The 26,386-nt window shown below is 38.0% G+C and overlaps 1 protein-coding gene across 1 annotated transcript; it reads left to right on the top strand.

The window, feature by feature from the left end:
* The first annotated feature begins 197 nt into the window (after positions 1 to 197).
* Tmem30a (transmembrane protein 30A) lies at positions 198 to 24,980 on the top strand. Its single transcript, XM_036193390.1, has 7 exons — positions 198 to 653; positions 16,337 to 16,444; positions 17,167 to 17,274; positions 17,882 to 17,969; positions 19,033 to 19,182; positions 20,066 to 20,272; positions 22,482 to 24,980. Exons 1-7 carry the CDS (start codon positions 417 to 419, stop codon positions 22,673 to 22,675), a joined length of 1,092 nt encoding a protein of 363 aa, XP_036049283.1. The 5' UTR covers positions 198 to 416; the 3' UTR covers positions 22,676 to 24,980.
* The last annotated feature ends 1,406 nt before the right edge of the window (positions 24,981 to 26,386 follow it).

Below are 26,386 nucleotides of genomic sequence, written 5' to 3'. Positions count from 1 at the left end.
TCCGGGCAAGCCAAGACGCTAGCGGCCCAGCGCGCAGGCGCCGCGGCGGCGCCCAGGGCCGCGCATGCGCTCACGTAGTCGCGCGCCGGGCCTAAACCCCTCACTTTGTCGTCACAGGACAGATGATCAGGGTGCGTCCGCCTTTTCCCTCCCCCTTCCATCTTCCTCCCCCTCCCCTCCCCTCGTCCCTTAATCTTCCTCTCTCTCCCTCCCGGGGGCGTCTCCCAAAGACTACTCCCGCTTCCGGTCAGAGGCGGTCTGCAGAAGCGTGTCCCGCCTCTTCCGCCTCCCCGGTGGCGGCGCGGGTGGAGGAGGCAGTAGCGGCCGCGGCGCCTGCGCGTCTCCTGTCTTAGAGTCGGCAGGCTGGTCCCCTGGGCGGCCCAGCTGGACGTGGCCGAGCCGAAGCCCGGGGGCCGATGGCGATGAACTATAACGCGAAGGATGAGGTGGATGGCGGGCCCCCGTGCCCTCCCGGGGCCGCTGCCAAGACCCGGAGGCCGGATAACACGGCCTTCAAACAGCAACGGCTGCCCGCCTGGCAGCCCATCCTCACGGCCGGCACGGTGCTGCCTACCTTCTTCATCATCGGCCTCATCTTCATCCCCATTGGCATCGGCATCTTCGTCACCTCCAACAACATCCGTGAGATCGAGGTGAGGGAGGGGCGTGGCGGGGGCCTCCCCGGCTCCCCGCAGGTGACAGGCGGGCCCCGCCCTCCGGTGCCTTCTCGGTTTCTTTTGCGGCTTCCCTGAGCTTGCAGTTTTGGCGTCTAGCTTCCCTTTTGGCTGTCGGTTTACATGGCTGGGAACAGAATGAACGTCAGGTGGACAAGACTTATTGATCGGGCAGTTTGTGGGGTTCTCGGAGGGCTAGCGGGCCTGTCTGTCCTTCTAGGAGAGAAGAGAAGAAAAAGTTAGATTTAGATAGAACTCCGAGGCAGCTCACAGGGTCATAACTGTTGTTATTTGCGTAGGGATTATTCCGGGACACCGAGATTAACAAATTGGTGGTTGTTGGGTAAAAAGACCCGAAGTCATAGAGATAGTGATTGTTCTGTGAAGAAATTTGTCCCATGTTACAGGGCACGCACAGTAACTTTCATTTTGAGCTCATTAGATAGTTTTAGTTGTTGGCCATGATCTAGTAAAGACATGAAACTTCTGGCTTGTTTTTAGGCAGTATACATTTCTAATTATGCTCCACATTCGCCCCAGTTCTCCTTACTTGATTTTTTTTTTTAAACTGTGCATATCAGTAACTCCACACGGAATAAGTTGGGATTTAGCTATAAAAAAATTTCACTGGCATTGTTTTCATTGAATATTTTACTTAGACATGATAGAAACACTCAACTGGGGGAAACATTTTGATCTGTGACCGTGCAACAATCACTGCATCATTATCCATCCGCAGTGGTGAAGATTGGTTGGTAACAGAATGTAAGTACTGTGTGCTATACAGTATTAGACATCTACAGGACTTCTTTCATATTTTAGGGAGTTTTGATCTGTGTATAAGGGCCAAGAGGGATGTTGAGTAACCCCGCTTTCTTCTGTTCTGCCATGTACATAATTTTTGAGTAATATTTTAAAAATACCGATTACATGTAGGTGATTTAATTGGATTTCTCCAGTCATTTTAGCTAGGGAGTATTGTTACCTTTTTCCAGCTTAATTTACAATATTAATGCCAAAGCAAGGTTGTTATATTTTTAACGACACAGTGCTTTAGTGTTAATGACAGTAAGGATAGAAGCTAGACTGTACTTTTAAAATCTTTTACTTAGAATTATTTCAGTGTGTTGACAAGAGCAGGTTCACAGCAGATGTTTTCGACATATATTTTTATATTCCCGTTTTTATCCTTGTGATACCCCTGCAAATGTAGTCCCAAATGCACCAAAATGTAAAGCTCTGGGCTGGCCAGGTTGGGCACTAGAAAAGTTTTGATCTTAGAATATTTTGGATTGTAGACTTCCAGATTAGGTGTGCTTAACTGGAGAAGACCAATCAAATATTCCAGAATGTTTAAAAAGAGACAACAATAACAACAACACAACCCTTCACACGTGAAACACTTCTGTTCCCATCTGTGCCCTGTAGCACTCAAATCCTGAGCTCTGCCACTTTACTTAGCTCAGATTTGGGGGTAATTTATTTCTCTGAAGGCTAGTTTCTTCATCTCTAATATAAATAGAATAATAAGATAGTTGTGAGTTTTGATCCTTCAGCAGGAGTTGAGAGCTATGACGTATGACAATGAACTGTTTGAGTATTACAGTCCTGATTACAAGTTTCAAGTTTTCACACTACATTAAGATCCTTACTGGGGTGATAGTAAATATAATGAAATTCCTCCTAAGTAAACATTACAAATTTGAGTCATCTTATTTAAACAATGATTTAGAATTGTAAATGAATATTTACTAAATTGTTAGAAAATTTCTGGTACTATTTACTATAGTATGACAATATCTTTAATTTTCTTAAAAACTTTTGGGTTCTGAAATAAAGTAAGGTTCTGTTACTTAGTTATTAGTAAATGGAAATTTCTAGTGCTCAGTGTGGCACTGATTTTAAGAGTATATTGCAGTGTGTTCAGAAAGGCATTGGGGGTAGAGTTGGTGTAGAGCGCAAGTTCCCGTCTCACTCTAGTTGGTGATGGGAACTGTCTTGGCTCTTGGCACACCTAAAGATTAAGATTGAATGATACTTAAGATGCCATCCACTTCTGAAAATCTGTTACTTCCAGCTTAATTTTGATTTAAAACTGCTGTGTCCAAAATACCACATTTGAAATGAAAGGAAATGGAAATTTGGAGTTACTGGAAATTTTGTATTAGCACCAACACATGCAGATAGAATGCTTAGAATTTGAGTGTTGGATATATACTAAAATTATTTCAAATTTGGTCTAGAGTTATGAGAGAAACCTAGAGAGCTTGTCCAAAAGGGACTTACATGTTTGTGTGCTTTTTCTTTACTCCGTGTGTTCTGGAGATTGAATTCAGGGCCACAAGAAAGTGCTCTACCACTAAGTTACGTCCCTAGCTCCTCACTCAACCTTTTGTTAGCTAGCAGCTTAGACTAAAAGCCTTTGAGGGTTATTAGAAGTAAAGAGGAAGGGCTGGAGAGCTGGCTCAGCAGTAAGAGCACTGGCTTCTCTTGCAAAATAAGTACTCGGGTTTGATTTCCAGCACCCACATAGTGGCTCACAACTGTTTTTAATTACAGTTCTAGGTGATCCCATGTCCTCTTCCAGCCTCAGCAGGCATCAGACACCCACATGGTCTTCAGACATGCAGGCAAAACACCTGTACACATAAAAATAGAATAATAAAAATGTTTTAAAGTCAGGCATGATGCAGGTCTTTAATCCAACACAAGGAAGGCAGAGAATCGATCTCTGAGCCTGGTCTACATAGTGAGTTCCAGGATAGACAGGGCTACATAGACTATATCAAAACATCAAAAAATAAATAAAAAGAAAAATAAACAAATAAAACAAAATGAAATAAAGGTAAATGGGAAATGAGCATCTCTTACCCACATTGATTCCCGTTCTCTTGTTTACATCTTTTGAGTTTCTTTTCGAAAACTTAGTAGCCTAATTTCTGTATTAATTCAAGTTACTGGGGGAAAGGAGATTGTAATTAAAATGCTTGGCTTTAAGTGTTTTGCTGAGAACTTGAAAATTTTAAAGTAAAGCTAATGGACCTTTTACATTCTCCTAGAAATACTATAGTATTATAGTATAAAATATTACTACTCTTATAATGCCCCAGACACCCCCTTAAGAGGGTATTTTTTAATGCTCATATTTAGTATCATTACCTTCCCTTGTTTATGAATCATCTTTCTTTTCTTTCTTTCTTTCTTTTTTTTTTTCAAGATAGAGTTTCTCTGTGTAACAGTTCTGGCTGTCATAGAACTTGCTTCATAGACCAGGCTGGCCTTGAACTCTCAGAGATTTGCCTGCCTTTGCCTCCCGAGTGCTGGGATTAAAGGTGTGTGCCACTACTGCCCACCTAAGTTTATGAAGCTTATTTGCTTAGTTTTTAGATTTTCTAAGTTAAGTAAAATGAGACTTTTAGAAAAGACTGTTGACAATTTTATTAGCCAGTAAAATATTTTAATTTTGAATATATTTATTAATGCTTAATATCTTCATTACTTGCAGCAAAGACTGAGTATTTCTTCTAACTTGGCAGCATTAGGAGTCAAGCATCACCACAAGGCTCCTTTAGAACTCATGGCCAGGCTGAGATACACAGCTCACTTGAAAGTACCATCTGTAACTTCTGCAAAAGCATTTATCAGTGTGAAGTTACATAGTTGTAAATTAATGCTTAGAGAGCTCAGTCAGGTGTCCTGTTCCTATAGCACCAGATATTTTGGAGAGGCTTGAGGTACGAAAAGTGTTTGAATCCAGTAATTCAGTGCTAACTTGGGTGACGTAGACCTAGTGTCCAAAAACAGTAAGAGGAAAAACTAATTAATGGTTAGAGTCAAATGGGTGCATTTTTTAAAGCAACATTTAAGATAGAAGGTAAGTCAGTAATAACAATAGTGTAAACATTTACGTGGAATTAATAACGCTAACCATGTTGAAATCTTAGGGTCCTCCCCTCACATTGCTAAATTCCCTCCTTTCCTTTGTTTTTAAACCTTATTTCATTTTGCTCTCAGTTTTTTTGTCCTGAGTATTTCCTGTTTCTGTTTCTGATAAAAATTTGTTATGTTTTTATATTTTTACTCTTTTCTGGTTTGAATCCTTAGATTGTAAGGTTCTTGAAGGAGATTAAGTCTTTCATCTGCGTTTAGTAGTCTTTGTTTTTACTTAAACTTCAGTGTAGAATCAAGGAAGGATAACTTGTTTCTTAGAAATGATGGTTAAAGATTAGGCATTTTATACTAGGAAATTTAAAGATTTTAATGCTCAAATGTATTGTAGTAACTAAACAGGGAACCTTTGGTAATTAAGAGCTTTGCGTAATAGGGTTTTTGTTTCCAGTAAGTACCTGCTGGAGTGTTTATTAGGGCCAGGAACTGAGACTGGTTTTCCAGATGAGCATTTGCAATCAGTTTGGTTATAGGAAACACTAACTTGAATACCAACTGTATGGAATGTTTCCCTCAAAGAATTAAGTTCTTATGAGTAGAGCTCTGTTGCTACCAAGAAATTGTATTTAACTATTGTGATTTTATCTTGAATTTCATCAGCCAAAAAAAGGTACAAACCCTTCTTTCTTTTTAGTCAAGAACTTCCTCCTTTGTCTCTGCAGCCTAAAATACTTATTTTCTAGCCTTTTATAGACACAAAAACAAACCCTCCCTTATTTAGAGTTTTAAAGAAACATATTAGTAAATTTAGCAGTAGCTACTTAAATGGTTGTGTTAAAGTACTCTTTTTAAGGGCTTCAGAAAATTCTTTAAGTACCTGAAATGTCTCCTTTAACTTAATCTGATTAATACTTAAAGTGACTTATCTTATTAGTCAGCATTTTGTTATGTAACCCATTTAGGTCCTTTATCGATTTCCTTTTAGATAATTCTACATTCAAAAAATGGAAGTTTTCCAGCTCTCCTTGTATGCAGTGTAAAAATGCATGTTCTTCAAATTCCTCTTGGTCACCACCTTACACTCAGTCTGTTTCTTAGGAATGGGCTGTGTTTTTAGAATTACTAAGAAGAAATGTTGGGTTGACTTAGAGGAAGATTCAGAGTTGTCTGGGAACAAAGACAAGAAATACTAGACCTTTTCAGCGAATCTCCTCATCTGTCCTGTACTGCCCTGGTGCTTTGTCATGAGGATTTAAGCTAGTTGCAGGGTCTTATGCTTCTGTATTCTGAACTGTGCCTTATACACTTATGCCGTTTAAAACAGTTAATTTTCAACATAGAGGATTGGGTCCCTCTTCCATTTGGAAGCCTCTTTTCCTTTGAGGTTTAGAACTGTCACTCCTGTGTAAACTTTGTCTTTTGAAAGCTAGTGAATGTTACTTACAACCAGCAGATTTTATTAGGTCAAACTCCCCTTGAGTTTCTGATGACAAGGGGTATAGTGGTTATTTGATAGTGAAAACTTATACATTTTCTATTAAGGATTTTTTGATCAATGGTGGACATTTTCTATATACAGAGTACCTCTTTGGGAATAGGGAGTTATTGAAAAAGTTTGTGGACAGGACTCCCCCCTTTTTTTTTTCAGCAGAGGACATCCCTTTGGGAGAAGAAATGACTTACAGTAGCAGGAGATGCAGATGTCACTCAGTGACGCAGTACTTCCCTAGCCGCGTAAGGCTCTGGGTTCAATCCCCAGCTCTGGAAGACAAAGATAAGCCAGTATGGTAGTGTATTATGGCCCAACATTTAGGAGGTGGGTGGCAGGTAGATCAGGAGTTCAAGGCCAACCTTAGCTACATAGAGATCTTGAGCCCAACCTGAGCTGTATACAAAAACCCCCCAAACAAAAACAAACAGACAAAAAACCAAGCAAAACAAAACCAAAAATCTAGGGGGTAAAGCAAAGCAAAGAAACATCACAGGAAAATTAAATATTGCTAGGTTAGTGCACACACAGAATGCGCCTGAGTAGTTCAAGGGCAAGCTTTTGCTATATCTCACCTAGTGTTGTTTCTTGTTGTGATGAAACACCTTGACAAAGGGAACTTGGTGGAGAAAGGGTTTATTTTATCTTACTTCCAGGTTTCAGTCCATACTGCAAGGGAGTCAAGGTGGCAGGAACTTGAGTAGTTACAGTCAGGAACAGAGGTGATGCATCCGTGATTGTACTCATCTGCTTTTTCTTTTTTCCTATAGCTCAGGACCCGACCCAAGGAATGGTGCCTTGCCCTTTTTTAGTCTAGATCTTTCTGCATCAGTAAATCTGTTCAAGGTAGTTCTCCACAGAGATGACATACCCACAAGGGCAACCCAGTCTAGACAACCACTCAATGAGAGTCCCTTCCCAGATTATGTCAAGATGGCAATTAGAACTAACTGTCAGAACTCTACTTGTCAACTTGATATATAAAACATCACCTTTAAGTTGTAACATGACATTCCTTGTTCCCAAAGTCTGTTTACCTCATAATTTAATATGCAATTCAACTGTAAAAGTCCTCATTGTCTTTAAAAATTCTAACCAGTCTCTTCACTGTGAGCAGAAAATTATAATCAAGTTACATACTTCTAACATATAATGACACTAAGCAAACATTCCTTTTCTAAAAAGGAAGAACCAGGGGCATAAAACAGTCATACCAAAGCAAAACAAAAATCTGGCAGGGAAACATCAACTGTTACAGCTCTGTGTCCAGCATCGTGGGGCTTGAAAAGTAATTGTTTGGGCTCCATTTCTAATAGCGGGCCTTGACAGATGCCCTAAGGTCCTGGCATTTTCAGTTTCCTGGAGTCTCCATTGAAACTGAGTCTTCAGTTTCACAAGCTACATAAATGGCTTCTCAGGACTTCTTTGAAGGGACTCTGACTCTGACATATTGCCTCTCTCAGTTTCTGTCCATGACAGTATCAGTCTTGCACTTTTTATGCCTTTAAAACCAGTGTCACGTGGGAATGCTTATTACATTGCCAGATTTTGCTGCCAGTTTGAGATATACCCCAGGTCTCCTTGGACCACAGCTGTATCAGCTTGTGTTGACCCTGGGGAAACACTTTGCTGTTGTCCTAGTGCAGCACAGCAGGCTTGTCTACAGTGGTACTGATCTCTGTCTGTATCACAGCTGCATCCTCAGCACCGGTCTGAGTGCCATCCTGTGTTGAAATTTCTTCTGCCAAACAAGTCAGTTCATTATCTTTAAACGAAACTTTATTAGGTTCTTAGGACACTGGCAGGAAAACCTCAAATTCTGCCTACAACATCGCACCAGTGGCCCACATCCCAGTTCCTGATAGAGTTCTTGTTCCCCTCATAACCCTTGTGAACTGGGCCTCCATTGACCTCATTTGTCTCAGCATTCCTAATACCTTCTAAGCTTGCATAAGAATGACTCACTGAGCTCTGCTTCCAGCATTCAACAGCAAGTATGATTGACATATATATCCATTAGGATTTGGTTCAACAATAGGTAGTCAAGATTTTCATTGCATACCAAATGCCTTAGGAACATAACATATATGAAGCTTTTAAGTTACCTTGACATTTTTTGTGACTGGCTCTCAAGCTCAAGGTTCAAGTGGGAGGCCAGACTTCTGGTTGTCTTTTCTGGGCATCAGCAGTGTAGAATCAAGGATGAACAAGGGCTAAAGGAAGAAGGTTCTTGGAAGCTGCTACACTGCACCAACCCTGCTTTGATAGCATAGTCATACTAGCTCCAAGGCAGGCTAGAAATTTTAGTTTTATTCTGTTAGCAAGAAAAGTACCACAGAAACTGGGACGAGAATTTGTTAGTAGTCAGCCTGCATTACAGGCTGTGGGAATATTTACCATCTAGTAAAATAGTATGTCAGCCAAATGGGAATTAGGTCTTCTAGATATAATAGTCCTGAGTAAATAATGATTGCAATTTTATATTGATTTTAGTATTGCGTTGAATTTCATAGTAAACTAGATTGTGTTATTTTTATGTGAATAAATAAGTTAGAGTAACCAGGTGGTGGTGGCTGCGGCGGCGCACTCTAATCCCAACACTCAGGAGGCAGAGCCAGGTGGATCTCTGAGTTCAAGGCCAGCCTGGACTACAGAGCAAGATCCAGGACAGGCACCAGAACTACAGAAAGAAACTCTGTCTCGGGGAAAAAAAAAAGTTAGGATATAATATATACTATATAATATGTATAGTATATTATATGATAAAGCTATATAAGGAATATTGAAATATTGAATATCATTGCTTTTTTTCTTTGACCTTTTAAATGATCTCTGTTCACATACAAATTTGCTTCATTTTTCTTTTAAAACATCCTACATTAATTCTGTTTACTAATAAAACTTAGCTAATACTTTTTAAGAATTTAGCAATTTTATATGACTCTACTACTCTCATGTCATTTTGGGTGAGCCATTTCTCCAGCCCAATTTTGTCCATAATTATCAGTCAGTAATTCTCTTCTTCATTTGCTGCTTCTGAAATGTGTTAGACGGTAGAAAGTGCTCAGGAGAAAAGGGAGGGTTGAAGGATGGTTTACAGTTTGAAATAGTGCACGGATTAAACAAATTGGTGGTTAACTCCAAGTCACCAATAGTACATTGGTGTGGCCTTAAGGAAAGAAATAAAAGAACTTCCCTTTGGAGTAATTTAACCAAAGCAAGTCCAGATTTGAATTCTCTACTTTATACTTCTGGTGTCTTTTGTTCTCTGTCTGTTGCATGCATCTGAATCTGTGCCTGCCTGATGTCTTGTGAATCTGGTCTGTGCTGGTATCTGTGTCTGTCCCTGTATGCCTGTCTGTTGTATGACTCCGTGTGTGTGTGTGTGTGTGTGTGTGTGTGTGTGTGTGTGTGTGTGTGTGTGTGTGTGTGTGTGTCTGTGTGTGTCTGTATTTTTATCCCTAACAGAGGACTTTGCCCTGTCTTTATTGAAGAGCACAGAAAGTATTACACAGGGAAGGAATGAAGGATATTTTATAAAAATCTTTAAGAGTTTTACAAGGGAATTAAGTCACTGATTTCAACAGATCACAACTGATTTCAACAAACCACAGCTGACCCACACAACAAACAGTACAACAAATATCATTGTTTATCAAGCAATATCCAAGTGTTGTGTTCAATATTTATGGTAGATATTGATTTTAGAAAATTGCTTTCAACCTCCACGTTTGCTGCTTTCAGCAAATTATATACTTTTATAGGTCAAGACCATGGAAAAGTGCATCCTTGAGATTACAGCTATGCATTGGCTTAGATTATAAAAGGTGATTGCATGGGAATCTCAGGCAAGTAAGGTTGATTGGTACTTTGATGTCTTAAAAGCAGGCTAAACAGACAGTCTGAGTCCACAGTAGAATAGCTGTCAAAAGTGACCTTAAGGTATGTTATTAACTCTGGCAGTGAGGTCCCACAAATGTTTCAGTCTCTTAGCATGTAATTAGAATGTAATTCTAGGAGATTTTTACTGTAATGCATTGCCACAAAATAGGATGTGTTGGGGGTCCCGAAGTTCATTGATATGCGAGGGAAGACTACTCCATGCAGAAGTAGGAAGAGAAACTGAGGAGGAGTGTGTTTAGTAGGAGGAACAACAAAGAAGACAGTGTGTCAGTGGAGAGTGAGAAGAAGGGGGAGAATATAGATCAGGTTAAAGTGGTACAGTGTTAGGGTGCACATTACATGGGCCGGTATTATGACTACAGGCAATGTAATGGGAAGCCATTAAAACAGCTTTGCATAGCTAAGTCATTCCTGGGCACTTCAATCTATAAGCCTGACTCTGTGAAAGAAATTAATGGACTCAAATTGATGAAGGAAAGTAGGTTGTTTACAGCGTGAAAAAGTGAGAGAGGAGCAAAAATGTAATTCTCTACTGTGTTATCCTACAGTTTGTAGAAAACCACTGGACCGACAAGAAGGTGCAAATTAGGTGTGAGACAAGATTACAGGTCCTTTCAGGAATAAAAGGATCTGGGCCCAGATTGCTCCCATTCATCCTCTGCTACGGAGACAGTTTTTAGTTAAGTCCTTGATGGAGGAAAATGGAGTATTTTTAGAAGGGAAGAGTCCTTGTCTGTTTGTTCTTGTGGGATGTGAAGTTCCCACCCCTTCTATTCCTGGCAAAATTCTTTGTCCATTTCTTTGATGGGCATAGATGGGAGCCTTTTGGATTTTTTTTTAAACAAAACAACCCCCCCCCCCCCCTTTAGAGACCAGCTCTACATTACTGTTAAACACACCAATTTTGTCTAGTAGTGGAAAGGAAACACACAAGTGTCTCTAATTCCCCTCTCCTTAGGGCTTAAGTGTAAGTTTTGGAGAGGGAGAGGAGGAGGGGGGTTCTAGAGTGCCAGTGGTCCTTCAGATAAGAGATTTATTAATCTTACAGCAAATTGTGTGAGGATTGGGTAGTGGGTAGACAAAGTGAAGTGTCTTCTATTAAAGGGTTCTGTAGAAGGGGCGGCGGGGGTCCTGAACTGCAAGGATATATATAGGCTTTGTTAATATGCAGCCTGTGTTACCTGGTCAGGTCACAGAGACTCTGGGTAGGGGAGTTAGTGTAGTCTAGCTGCCTTGGGCTCCATGCTGTGGGATTGGAATGGTGGAGGACTCTTTCTGTGTGAGACCTGTGTGACCTTTCAGCTTTGCAGTAGGTGTGAGGGAAAAGACCCTGGGGGTGGGGGTGGGAGGTGCACAGATCTGTGAGGCTCTTCCGCTGCAGCAGCTGGAAGGTTTGGCTTTTAACAGGGATCACTGTTATAAAGTGACATAATGACACTTACTGAACAGTGACTTGGGCTTGATATAGCGTGAAGAACATGCCCTGGGGAATAAGAGTAGAAGTAGGGGATTGCTGCAGAGATGGCTCGGCAGATGAGAGCACTGGCTGCTCCTCCAGAGGTCCTGAGTCCATTTCCCAGCCACCACGCGGTAGCTCGTATAGTGGGATCTGATGCCCTCTTCTGGCATAAAGGTGTACATGCAGATAGAGTATTCACACATAAAATAAATTTTAAAAAGGTTTTTTTAAAAAAAGGGTAGAAGTAGGGTATTTGTGATTGGGAGAAACCAGTTCTCACACCAGCTGTATGGGGACCTGATGCCTCCCCCTTCCCATTCTTCAGCAATTCTTACATTAGATGCTTCTGTATACACCAGCTGGGTGCCTTATAATTTAAGTCAATTCACACATCCAAAATAGCATCAGATCCACCTGATGAAGGACTAGTTTTTTGGTGCTTAGAGTTTTTTGGTGCTAGGGATTGAACCAAGTGCTGTCCTAATTTAAAATAAGGAAAATAATAATACACTTTGCAGGACCTTCTACTTTTAAAAGGATTATTTTTAAAGATTTATTTATTTTATGTGTATGGGTGTTTTGCTTGCATGCATGTCTGTTTACCATATGCACGCCTGGTGCCCACCAAGGTCAGAAGAGGGCCTTGGATCCCCTGGAACTGGAGTTACAGGTGGTTGTAAGCCCCTATGTAGGTGCTTGGAATGGAAGCCGAGTCCTCTGCAAGAGCTCTTCACTGCTGATCCATCTCTTCAGCCTCTGTTCTTTCAGATGATTTGTATTAAGTGCACATATGTCAGAACACATGTGATAATAGTAATCAGTAAAATGTGCTATGCCAGTATGGCTCACTTCCCTCCTTAGCTTTGTCTCATTTCTTTCCACCATGATAATTCTCCATACTTTAAAGTTTATTTTCACTATCTTTAAACATTTCTTTTCCATTGTTGCCTGTTTCTTTTTTTTCTTTTCCTGAATTTGTTCAACTTCTTATTTCTTCTAAAAAGTACTTATTCTTTGCTAATGATTGTTTCTGTGCCATCCAGTTTGACAGCTTTCTTTCTTTCTTTTTGTCTTTGCTAATGAAGTCTACTGGATGGTAGAGTGGACTGACAGTTCTGGGTAAAGGTCATTTAGTAGAAGGGGCATTGATTGGGCTTGAGTCAGAGATATTGGATTCTAGACTAGCACTTGGGAAAGTTCCTAAGTATGTTCTTTTTATGTAATGGAGGTAGCACAGTAGGATTTTGTTGATGATCAGATAAAATATGTGTATAATGGAAAGCTGTAAGCTGTTGATGGTACAATATATCATTACTTTTTATGACTGTTGTACCTTGTACTGTGTCTTGTCCCTATTAAAATTTAAAGGTTAATTATAATGACTTTTATAAACACTGTTTATAAAAGAGTTACCTGAAGTTAAACGATGTAACTGTTCATGCACTTTTAAAGTTATAATCAACAGTTCAGGATGAAAATGTTATAGCTATCTGTTTTAAGTATTTTTTGATATTTAGTAATTATTCTTCTAATAAAGTGCTGAGTTTTATTATACTGAAGTATAGTTTGATTTCCAATTCTATCAAATTATTTTTGTTCAGTTAAATCTCTTTGTTTACTAACAACTGGTGATCAAATGAAAGAGGGTGATTTCCAGGGTTTCTGTTCTTTCTTTTTTTGGAGCTGAGGACCGAACCCAGGACCTTGCACTTGCTAGGCAAACGCTCTACCACTGAGCTAAATCTCCAACCCTCTGTTCTTTCTTAGATCAGTCTTTTTTTTTTTTTTTTTTTTAAAGATTCATTTATTTATTATATAGACTGTATTCTATCCACATGTATGTCTGCAGGCCAGAAGAGGTCACCAGATCTCATTAGGTGGTTGTGAGCCACCATGTGGTTGCTGGGAATTGAACTCAGAACCTCTGGAAGAGCAGTCAGTGCTCTTAACCTGTGAGCCATCTCTCCAGCCCTAGATCAATCTTAAGAAGAAGAAAATGAGAAATTTAAAATACAGGTTCTTTTGTGGTTTATTCTGACATAAATTTGATATGTAAGTGGAATGATGTGTACAGCAGGCCTTGTTATAGAGTTGTAGCATGCAGGTCTAATGAAATTCATGTGTGCTTTCCTGTCCTATTTAGTTTTCTTGTTTTAGTTACATGCCTTGCTTATTGATGACATTTCCAGTGAAAATCAAATCACAGTTCTGCTAGTTAACAGATAAGCTCCTATGAAAAACAATTATAAAAACATTATGTAACAATTTGATAAAACCAAGTTTTCTTAGGCCATTGTAGGTTTCTAAAATTTATCTCACTGTTACTACTTAGATGGTGGTTCTATTTTCTAGGTACATATGTAAAAATTTTTTCTGTTACAAAGATAACTATTTTATATTTTTAAGGTTTAGGACTTTTTATCATATAAGTCCTAGACTGGAAGAAAATAATTTAAAATATTATCTGGTAATTGTTAAGGAACACTTAAAATGTGAAAATGAAGCAGCCTGATAAAAGTGAGCACAAGACCTGATTAGATACTTCTTCAGGGAGGACAGAAAGGGCTTACCAACACTTGGTGGGACAGCTGTAACACAATACCATAGACCACTGGCCTCCGTGTAGGACACGCCTTTAATCTGGCACTCAGGAGGCAGAGGCAAGAGGATCTTGGTCTTGCCTTTTAGTAGGTGAATAAATAAACTATAGTACCTCAGAGTACTATGATACTCTGAAAAGATGAAGAGGAAACTGAAGTGCAGATTACGAAGTCAAGCCAGTATGAAAAGGCTACATACTACAGTATGACTCCAACTTTGGAAAAGACAAAACTACAAAGACAGTAAAAAGGCCAGTGCTTACTCTGATTTAATACGGAGGATGAACAGACAAAAGAAAGACAGGAGATGTTTTTAGGCCAGTTAAAGTATTTTATGTTATAATAGTAGGTTATATATCATTCTATATTGTTTAAACCTGTAGAATTTCTAACCAAGAGTGAACCTTAAGCTATAAACTTAAGATTATGAAAATGTCAGTGGCCAGCCGGTGGTGGCACACACCATTAATCCCAGCACTCAGGAGGCAGAGCCAGGTGGATCTCTGTGAGTTTGAGGCCAGCCTGGTCTATAGAGCAAGATTCAGGACAGGCTCCAAAGCTACACAGAGATAACCCTGTTTCGAAAAACCAAAAAAAAAAAAAAAAAAAAAAAAAAAAAGAAAGAAAATGTCTGTGTTCATTTATTGTAATAGACTACTTTGGGGGGAGATGTTAATTGTGGATATATAGTAGTTACCTGACCAAAATAACTCAAGGAAGAGAAAGGAAGAGATTTATTCAGGTTGGCTTACAGCTTCAGACATTCAGCTCATACCTTGTTTATTTCTGTATCTGAAATGAGACAGAGTATCATGGTAGCATGAACATGTAGCAGGCGATACTCATATGGTAGGCAGGAAGTAGTAAGAGGAGGTGGGCAGGGACAAGATGCTACCAAGGACCTTATCCAGCAACTTGTTCTAGCCAGGTCCACTTCTCAGTTTCCAGAACATCACAAAATAGCACTGCCAGCTAGAAGCAAGATTCCAACATACAGGCCTTTTTGAGGGGTACTTTCTATCGAAACCGTAACAACAGAGTAGCCTATGCATCTACAGACAGAAGCTATCTGGGAATTCTACTGAGACTATTTTTGGGAAAAAACCAACATGTTTAATTCTTTTTCTTATTTTTAATGGAAAAAAGGAATTTTGGATATCAGGGCTGTTCTGACTTTACCTGGTATTGTACAATTCAGTTTTGACAGAGTTCAAAATATAGTCCCTAATAACTGGCCTTATTTTGGATACAAAGCAGTTTCCTAGGCTAAAGTCAGGGGCTTCTCAGGGTTTTTTCTCCCTGCCTCTCACAAGATTGTCCTCATTTAAGATGCCATATGCTATGGGAAGAGGAAGAAACACAAAGGGTGGTGTCTGAACATAGAGCTTCCATGCCTTCTCCCTGTGTACTTAGGATACATCAAGTTCCTAGCATATCTATGCCTTTCCAACCAGAAAGCTTCCCTGTACAGCAGTCTCTAGACTGAAATGCAGGACTGCACAGTTAGGCATGATTGATTGAAACTGGCTACATACTAGTTTAACTATATAGATTTGCAGTCCCACTTCTCTCCGTAGAGCTTTTGCTGGGACAAAGCTGATCACAGGATTGGTCTTTCTGGGACCAGTGAATTCTTGTTTTCCTGTAAACTCTGTTGTGAATCGAGGGGCACACCTGAGTAACGAACAAAGATACTCCACTCACCTGGGAAATCCCTCTGCTGAAGCACCCAGGAACCAACGTCAAAGTGATGACAGCCTTAGCACCAGATTTTTGGGTGGAGAGAAGCATTTTGTGATTTCTGATGGTTCTGGGGATCGTCCAGTACAGGACCTTGTGCATGCAAGGCAAGCATTCTACCACGAGCCCATAGGTTTCCTTCCCTCCTTCCATCCTTCTTTCCCCTCTTTCTTTTTTTTTCTGAGTTTGGAAATGTTCTGTGGAAAGCTAAGGTGACAGTGAAGTATTTAAAATTGTTATATTCCAGAAGGAAAGTTGAGTTTATCTCTACGAATCTGGTGTTTTAGTAATTTAGAGCTTGCAGCCATTTATATCTTTATAAATCATGTGGTTTTGACTCTTGTATTTACATTTTATCAGTAAATATATTTCTTTTGGTGTAAAGGAGTATTTTGAATAACAGTGAACAGAGAGAAGCCTCCTTAGTGTTTAATGCCTCACACTGTTAAAGTACACAGCAGCAGCATTGTCTAGGATCCACATTGCTTTGTCAGACTTATTTTTCCTTTTAATAGTAGGTTATGTAAGTTTTAGGTTTCTCTTTCCTCCAAGGAACTGCTCACTTAATCTTTTTCTCTTGCAGATTGATTACACTGGAACAGAACCTTCCAGCCCCTGCAATAAATGTTTGTCTCCGAATGTGACATCTTGTGTTTGTACCATTAACTTCACACTGGAACAGTCATTTGAGGTCTGTGTTTTAAAGTAATGTGTTGGAAAAGGCATGCTTTAAAAAAATACCAATACTGTTTTTTTTAGACACTTAATTAATATTGAGAAATAAGCTTAGTTTATTGCAATCTATAGACATTTGAAGATTATTCTGTATATCAGGCTGTTGCATAGTTAAATGCCCCATTTTTAATGGCAGAAACCTTGAAGTATCAAGTTATTTCTTCATACTTCAATTTCTCCTTAGATGGTATAAATTCTTAATCTTTTGAAATTTTTTCAATTTTTAAAATAATTTTTAATTAAAAAACAAGTCTTACTGTAGACAACACTGATTATCCCATTACTTAACTGAATTATTTGTGAGGTATGAAACAGTACCCAAAAATCAAACGCTTATTAAAACTTTATTTTCTATTTTGGTATTTGGACACTCCCCCGCGCGCCCCCCCCCCCAGCTGTGTGTGTGTGTGTGTGTGTGTGTGTGTGTGTGTGTGTGTGTGTGTGTGTGTACACGCACTGTCATAATACATACCAAGGTTTGCGTTTCCTTATTCAGACTTTCTAGACGTAGTGATAACTTTAGTATTTTCTGGTGGATGGACGCCATCTAGTGGTTATAGGTGCTCTTGCACTAAGGTAAAAGTGCCTTTGGCTTTGAGACAAAGGTAAAACCCATTTGGGAAAAGACTGAACCGTGCAGTTTTCAGTGTGGTGTTAAAAGTTTTCTCCTTTCTCTAGGGCAATGTGTTTATGTATTATGGACTGTCTAATTTCTACCAAAATCATCGTCGCTATGTGAAATCTCGAGATGATAGTCAGTTAAATGGAGACCCTAGTGCTTTGCTTGTAAGTAAAATGATAAAATACAGAGATGTGGCATCTTTGAAATAAGAGTGTAGTAAATATTCATTTAGAAGTGTTAAAGTACTTAATCTCATGGGAAGTTAAAGTATTACTGTCATTTCTAGTTCTAACAGAAGTTTTTAGTTAAAATGCTTTTTCTGGAATGCTCACAAAATAACTTCTCAATTCTGCCACTACCTGCTCGTTTCTAGTAGTCATTGGGAGTTTTGGCTTCATCTGTTTGTAATGGAATTTTGATGTGTGATGTGTAAGTGTGTTCTGTTTGGGTCTGTTCATTATTCTTGTGCTAGGATATACAGTTGAGCTGTTTTTTATTTCTGGGATTGTGCTTTGAAATTGAGTGACTGTCCATTTTTTAAACTTGGTGGGAAGATGAAGCAGCAAAAATTTAATGTTTCCAGAATTCCCAAGTCTGCTATGTTTGTTTCCTGGAGTAGAGCTGTATCCTTTTCTGACTCTTGGCTCCATTTGGGAATCTATGGATTCAACTTTCCATAGTGTTTAGTGCCTAATTAGGAAGAGCTCATCATTTCTCCAGAGATCTAGATGATAATTTCTCTCTCTCTCTCTTTTTTCTTCTGAAAACTAGAATCCAAGTAAGGAATGTGAACCTTATCGAAGAAATGAAGACAAACCAATTGCTCCATGTGGAGCCATTGCCAACAGCATGTTTAATGGTATGCTAGAGAGAAGCATGCGATAGACGACCTGTGTGCACTTAGGAAACTGTGTCTTTGAATAGGAAACTATGTAGTAGTCTAGTATGTGAATGAAATTAGGGAATTCACCTTCAAGATAAATACTCAGATAATGAATAGGATTTAAATGTTCTGTGGCTTCCCTTTGGATATTCCTTTATGAGAATGGATTTCTATCTCTGAGAAGAAAATAGAATCTTCCTGTTTCTTATAAAAAAAATAAAAGCTACCGGGCAGTGGTGGCGCACGCCTGTAATCCCAGCACTCAGGAGGCGGAGGCAGGTGGATCTCTGTGAGTTCAAGGCCAGCCTGGTCTACAGAGCTAGTCCAGGACAGGCTCCAAAGCTACAGAGAAACCCTGTCTTGAAAAGCCAAAAAAAAAAGTAAAAGCCACAGAGCTACTTGATCATTTAGATACACATTGCCTGATAGGGATACAGTTTGAACCATAAATACAAACTATTTCAAAATTTCTAGTACTTATATTAAAAACCCTCAAAAGAAAGAAACAAGTAAAATTAGCTTTGAATAATGTATTTAATCCAGTGTGCCCAAAATAGTATCATTTCAGCATATAAACATAACTGAAATTTTTTTGTGTTTTTACACTAAGACCCTGAAAGCTAGTGTGTATTTACACATTCAACAGAACTTGTTCATTTGTACCAACCATGTTCCAGGAGCGGAATGATTGCCAAGTACAGAAAATGGGAAAGGCAGGAGCTGTTAGAATGCAACAGTAACCAAAGAAAGAGAAGAGAAAAACGATGCCATTGCCCTTTTATTTGGATTGATATTAAACGTCAACTAGTCATTCAGGAAAGTGACCTAGATCTGTAGTAAATGTAGAGTCCATCTATCTATCTAGAATTGTAAAGTTGTGAAAGTTAATTCACACCTGTATAAAGGACACACATTAGCCCTGTGCCTTCTCTGTCAACTACTTTCAGAGGAAGTCCCAGATTCTCATTTCTCATAGAGTAAATCAGATGCTATGGATTTTTAGTAGATGTTAGTAATATCTTCAATTTCTTGTGCTTAGATACATTAGAATTGTTTCTGGTTGCCAATGAATCTGATCCCACACCTACGCCAATTACTTTGACGAGAAAAGGTATTGCTTGGTGGACAGATAAAAATGTGAAATTCAGAAATCCACCTGGAAAAGAAAGCCTTGAAGAAAGATTTAAAGGTAAAACATGACCAATATTCCCTCTTATCTAAAAGCTAGTAGTTTTAATAAGGTAACTTAAATATTGTCTCATAGAATCTTTTTTTTAAAGAACAATATTTTCCTTCTCAGCATTATACCAACTTATGTAAATGTTCAGATTACTAAAGTTATAAATGAATGTGTGCTTTTAATTGTGATTTGTATTTCTCTGGTGTTTTCAGCTGTAATCTTTACAAACTGAAACAGTTTATTTTAATCAGCTTCTATTTATAATGCAGATATATTTTTGTCTCTATACTGCCTTAGTTTCATAATGCAATATTTCTTTTTAAAATTTATTTTTGCATTTATATATTTATTTTGTATGTGTGTGTACAAGCATATATATATTTATATGTATGTGTATGTGTATATATAAATCTATATATACACATACACATACACACACACACACACACACACACACACACACACACATATATATATATATATATATGTAGTGCAAGCATTGAGAATCTCTTCTTCTTTTAACCATGTGGTCCTGGGGATTGGATTCTGTTCCTCAGATCTGGTGAAGTGCCGTTACCTGCTGAGCCATCTCACTGTCCAAACATTTCTTACATCATATTTTTGCATTAAGTAATCTGCCTTTTATTTAGTATCCTTTTTGTTTTCTTTTGAGATATCAACTGTCTTTTTTAGTTTGTTGTAGATAGAATTGGTTTCTCTTTAGATTTTTAAGACATTCTTAGGATATGGATATATTTATACCTTTGAAAATATTTAGACTGTGTTTTGTGTTTCTTCTTTTTTTTTTAGTACCATGAATTTTCATTGAAACTATTTATAGAATTGAATATTTTGTTTTCACATCTCTCTTCCTTCCCAACTTACCTTTAAGATACAACAAAGCCAGTAAACTGGCATAAACCAGTATATATGCTAGATCCTGATGAAGATAATAATGGATTTATAAATGAGGATTTCATTGTTTGGATGCGTACTGCAGCGTTACCTACTTTTCGTAAGTTGTATCGTCTTATAGAGCGGAGAAATGATTTACATCCAACATTACCAGCTGGACAGTACTATTTGAACATCACATACAGTATCCTTTTTTTGCTTATGTGTACACAAAGAGTTTGAAAGAGTTTCATTGCCTTATGTTACTTTGTATTCTAGATTTATTTATTTTGTGATATTGGTAATTGAATGTGGAGTCTCATACTTCCATTTCTGTATAGATATCAAGTCTTATTTATTTTTTTAACTTTAAAGATCTTTATTTGTATGTATTTATGTATGATATGTGCACATGTGCCAAGGTACATGTGAAGAGGCAAGAGGATAACTTTGTGGAGTTGATTTTTTTCTTGTCATTTTTTGTATCAGTCCCAGGAATTGAACTCACGTTATCAAGCTTGTGCATCAAGTGCTTTTACCCACTGGGCCATCATCTCTTTAGGCCAGAGCAGGCTTTTATAAGAAAGAAATACTGGGCAGTCCCTTTTTCCTTAACAAAGTACAGTGTTTTTAAGTATTTTGCCCATTATTTACATATATACTATAACATAAAGATTCCTAAATATTAGCATTTTAAATCTGTGTTGGATTTTTGCACTTTTTATTATCTGAGTAAGCCATAAGTACATTTTTTTTGTTTGTTTGACACTGGCTCTCATTATGTAGCCCTGGATGGCCTGGACTTCTCTATGTCCCTCCAGAATAGACTGGCCTCATACTCACAGATTCAGCTGCCTTTGACCCAGAAGCTTTAGAATTAAAGGTGTGCACCACCACGCCCAGCCTAGATTTTTGTTTAGTCCTGTTTTTTTTTTTTTTGTTTGTTTGTTTGAGTTATATAGTAAATTAGTAAATGGCTAATAGGCTAATTTTTAAAATAAAGATTACCTTTGGTTCTTGGACTCTTGGTTTTGCAACTGAATATGGCCTAATAGTGGCTGACCGAACACAACATGGCTTTGAAACTATGCCATTTAGGAGCAGTTTGCCTGTGTGAAGCCAAATATAGAACATGGGAGCGGAAAGTCTGGAGCACTGGGAACTTGAGAGAAGGGAGACAGTTGTCATGTAGAGTCTGCAGGAGTCCCAGTACTGAGAGCGCTTTGAGGAAGAAAGCAGGACATCTCAAAGACTGACAGCACAGCAATACAGGGGCCTGGGGGCTTGCAGCATCAGCAGTTAGCTGTAAAAATACACGCTAAGGAGGAAATTAAGAGCACAGTTGAATGGAGTTAAAGTGGAAGCCCATATTTTTAGAGGAAGAGGAGAAAGGGGGAACATGGTTGATTTGATACTGTGTCTGGTCCTGGGACAGTTGGATTAAGTATCATGATTCCTGCCTCAGGTTAAGATTGATTTCAATAATTAGATTTGGGCCTGCCACACCTCCAGACTAAGGCCTGAGGGGCTGCAGTTGTGCCCCTTTTCAGTCCAGATTTCAGTTTTGTCTCTACTCTCTTGCCAGCATCCTCGAATGAGCCATGTAAATAGTTCATGCACCACACTGCAGTCTCCTCTCTGGTCTCTCCTTACTAGTCAGTTTGACTTCTGCACTGTCTGAGCTATCATTCTTTGTTATTGTCTTAAATGAGCTGGCTAAAACTGGGCATCAAGCTTTGTGACCCTCTACTTAGAGTGCTCTCTGTCTTGTAGATACATGCTTAATCATGCTCTTTGAGCTTAGGACTTCAGATTGGTTTTTTGCTTTCTTGTCTGTTAACATTTTTTTGAAGCCATTAGTACCTCTTAGGTAATGAATAAGAGTAAAACAACCCAAGATATTATATAGTTTTGAATTTTATTGTTTTGATAAAACATTTTGGCTTTTGCTAGTAACATTATTTCACTAGATCAGGTCTGGGAATATTTATCAGGGCTAGAGTGTTTTGCCCTGGGTTCAATGTCTAAAAACACATAGAGAAAATTTTCTAAATTAGGTTTTTAAGATGGTTTTATTTGTGGCACATAGTGGCACATGCCTTTAATCCCAGCACTTGGAAGGAGGAGTCAGGCTGATCTCTTGTGAATTCAAGGCCAGCCTTGTCTACATAGTTAGTTCCAGGACAGCCAGAGCTACATAGTGAGACCCTGTCTCAAAAACAGGAGCAAAAAAGTACAGTTCCATCCATCCATCCATCCATCCATCCATCCATCATGATTGAGAATATACAAGGGATGTATCCATGTATCAGAATTTATATAAATCAATTATAAGCAGTTAAATGTTAACTTTAAAACTTGTGTTTTAAATATCAAGTAACCACGGACAGAAAGTCTTCCTATACCTTTGTCAGATTACCCCGTACATTCTTTTGATGGACGAAAACGGATGATCTTGAGCACTATTTCATGGATGGGAGGAAAAAATCCATTTTTGGGAATTGCTTACATCACTATTGGATCCATCTCCTTCCTTCTGGGAGTTGTACTGCTAGTAATTAATCATAAATATAGAAACAGTAATAATACTGCTGACATCACCATTTAATTTTATATTCTGAAAACAAATCTACTGCATGTGCATCAAGGCCAGTCCTGTTCAACCTAGCTTTTGAATGCTGATGTCTGGTTAGTATGTCATTTTGAAGTTGGCACATAACTTAAAAACAAAACAAACCAGCCTTTGTCCTTTGCTTCTTACATATGGATGACTTATGAAAATATATGACGGGTATAAAAATTAGCTATATTGATCATATCAATATTGTAACTGCTAAAATGGCATTCTAATGTCTGCTTTTTATTGGGACAGGCCATGTGATGCATAGAGCCTCTTTCATGTGAAATGAGTCTACTGCTTAAACGTTTATGCTGTGCTGATAACATTATATTGACATGATGTTGTATATGTGTGCCTACTGTGTGAAGAAAGGGATTATGAGATGTATGAGTGTAATGACTTGCTAACATTTGAATTTGGTTACAGTTCAGATTGAAGAAAGACTAAATATAAATAAAACACTTCATCATTTTCATGTGTCGTGTGTAAAGGCTTAAAGTCCCTCCTTGTTGAGGTGGTTCATGTGTTCAGTTTCTCTTATAGTTATTTGATGATGACTTTGATTTCAGAGGACATACTTAGCTTGTCCAGTATGGAAATTAATATCTAAAGAGATTATTAGGTAGGTCTTGGATAGAATTTTAAGTTCCCTTTCATTTGGCTAACATGTTGCATTCTGGAGTCCAAGCTATTTGAAATGTTTATGTGTGATCATCTCCCTGGAAGCTTACACTTCATAAGGAAAGAGAGAGTATAGGTGAGATGGGACAGCTGCTTGGCAAACCCTCATCCTCTGCCTCAGCTGTAAACAGGTGTAAATGTTCAAAGGAGACTTTTCATTATTGTGGTGTGTAGTGTTAGGATGATTGATCTGCCTTGGAAATACCTCAGGCTGTTCTTACTTAGCAGGTAAGTATTTTGACTTAGTCTAATATATATAGCCCAGAAAAAAATTGAAATCCTAATTTCTTCCATATTTCATTAAATTTTTGCACACAGGTGCAAATATGGATATGTATACACATTTCCTTTAATGAAGGTAATGTTTCCTAAGATATACCTTAAAAAGATGTTCTATACATTTCCTACTTAAATTCAGGGGGATTTGGAGTATGTACATGATAAAAAAAAGATTATAATATATCTGATTGAAGTTATTTTCTAACTAGAATTATTTTAATATTCCTTTATTGAATAAATGCTGTAATTTGTTTGCTGTGGAAGTTATTCCTGAAGTGAATGTAAATTATTTTTCCACATGCATGAAAATGTATGTATTAATCAGAGTTGACTTCATTGCATTGAAATTACTTGTTTTTACACTAAAGTAACTCATATTTATGCAATAGAATGCTTGTGTTTTCAGACTTTGTAATGCTTTCCTTTGGTTATATTTTAAATCAAAAGATCTGAGTAATGTTTCAGTTTAGATTAAGATGTGCTTAAAATAACAAAAATCTCTATGGTTCATAGTAGAAATGTGCCACACTTAAGCTTATACAATATGAAATTCTGTTAAAAAAGCTTGTAATTCATGGTGACTTTTAACTTATAAAAATATTACTTGCATGGATTACTTGATTTATGGATAGAGGAAACTTTCTCAGGACATAAGTTCTTCTTTCTCTAAAACTATTCTTTTGTCAGTCATTCAGAATGCTGTTATTCTGAAAATTGTCCCTCGTGCATATGATGATCATTTTATTTGGGGGATTCTTCATAAGACGTGAGATATTTCTGCCCATCTTTCCAGAGTAAGTGCTGTTTAAAGAGGACTACTAGCCGGCATCTCTTTCTGTAACTGGGGGCCAAGGGGTCTGAAGAAGTCTAACATTTTCACATCTTGGAGAAGATGGAATCTTTAAAAGTACAGTTGAAGCTTTATCTATTTACAAGTGCATTGATGATCTATATTCTTCCCTGGTTCCTGTCATTTGAAATCAACTCTGGTTGTATATATGAAGAAAATGGGACATTCAATATTTAGAAAAGTTGATGTCATTAAGGTGACTAAGTAGAAGGCTTAGAACAATGCGTTAATTTGCAAGGAAGTGTTTTGGCATGAGAAGTTTTCCAACTGAAAAAAATTATTCAGTAAGCAAAAGCTAAGACGTTTCATTAAAATCATAAAGCCATTTAAAATAAACTGGAGAAAATAACTGTGTTCTAAAAGAGAACAATTAAGAGACAAATTATTTGTTGGATAGAGACAGAGTTTATTTGTAACCTTAGTTATATTAAAAGTTAACATTCTGTTAGGATGTTTTGTATTAATAAAAGTGTACAAAATTAATTGTGCTATGTTTAAGTGTCTTACTAAAATAACAATGTCCCTTTGTTCTTGCTAATAGTTAGTACTCAGTTTTAACCAGGAGTAGGGAGTCCAGGTTTTAACTCCATGCTTCTCAACATATGGGTCATGATCCCCACAGCGATCATATATCAGATGTCCTGCATATCAGATACTTACATTACTGCTCACAACAGTAGCAAAATCACAGTTAGGAGGCAGCAACGAAATAATTTTATGGTTGGGGGTCACCACAACTTGAGGAAGTGTGAGCAGCATTAGGAAGGTTGAGAACCACCATTTTAACTTCTTCATATGTAGATTTGATAAAATGTCATCAATTATCAAATTATTATGCTTATTAATCACTGAGAACATAATCATGAGACTTTAGTTACTGTAGAGCATCTATTCTTCTTACCAGGAAATGGTGAGATTGTTAACCCGAGTTCTAGGCAGACTGGCCAAGGTTGGTATTTTAGTGAGGAGAATGGACAATGACATCGATGAAGCCAAGGAGGTAGTAAATGAAAACCCTAACATAAAGGAGGAGCAGGGCTTGAAACACTGCTCAGCCTGCTGCTCCCGGGCTGTATGGAAACACTGACTGAGGATTATTACATTTGCTCTTTAAGTTGCAATGTTTTGTGTTTTGTGAACATGATAGTTTTAACTGTGAAGGGGGTAAAAGTAATGCTGTCCCAAAGTTTTGATGTCTTAATGCCTATTGTAGAGTTTGGATGATCTAGTAACGTATTTTAAAGCTCACTTTGGTTCATGCACCCATCAGTCAGTAGATGTGAAAAACACATTTCTCATAATGTCATTTGAAATTTTAAAATAAACATATTGTCTAAAACCAAATGAATCCATGGTGACCTTATTTGCTTTTATATATAAAAGTAAGGTATGTGCAGTTTCCAAAGTCAAATAGTTATTCTAAAGCCATTATGATGAAAAAGAATAATCCTCAACAGAAATTTCCTTTTATTCCCCAGAGACTTACACACAAAGTAAATAAATGTAAATTTTTAATTAAAAAGAAATAACATATAAATCCTTTTCCAACCTTCATATTTCATTAGTAGCTTGACTACACTTACAATTTCAGGTTAAAAGCAATTTTCTCTCCATTACTTTTGATGTATCTGATTGTAGATGCTGGTCCTCTCAGATTACTGCGCAGTTGTCCTCTGTCCTGTTTTGATGTGTATGAATTAGTACTTCATGCTTGAGAGGGAGAGAGAGAGAGAAAGGGGTGTGTGTGTGTGTGTGTGTGTGTGTGTGTGTGTCTATTTTTTTCTTGTCCTCCCCAATCTCTGGCTTTTCTAGTCTTTCCACCCTGACTTCCATGATGAGTCTTGTTGGGGGTGATGTAGACATCCTATTTTTGGCTGAATGTTCTATTG

The sequence above is a fragment of the Onychomys torridus genome, chromosome 7, assembly GCF_903995425.1.
Source record: "Onychomys torridus chromosome 7, mOncTor1.1, whole genome shotgun sequence".
In the NCBI taxonomy this organism is placed as follows: Eukaryota; Metazoa; Chordata; class Mammalia; order Rodentia; family Cricetidae; genus Onychomys; species Onychomys torridus.
Note: the sequence above shows the minus strand (reverse complement) of the source record. Positions and strands in the feature narration are given on the sequence as shown.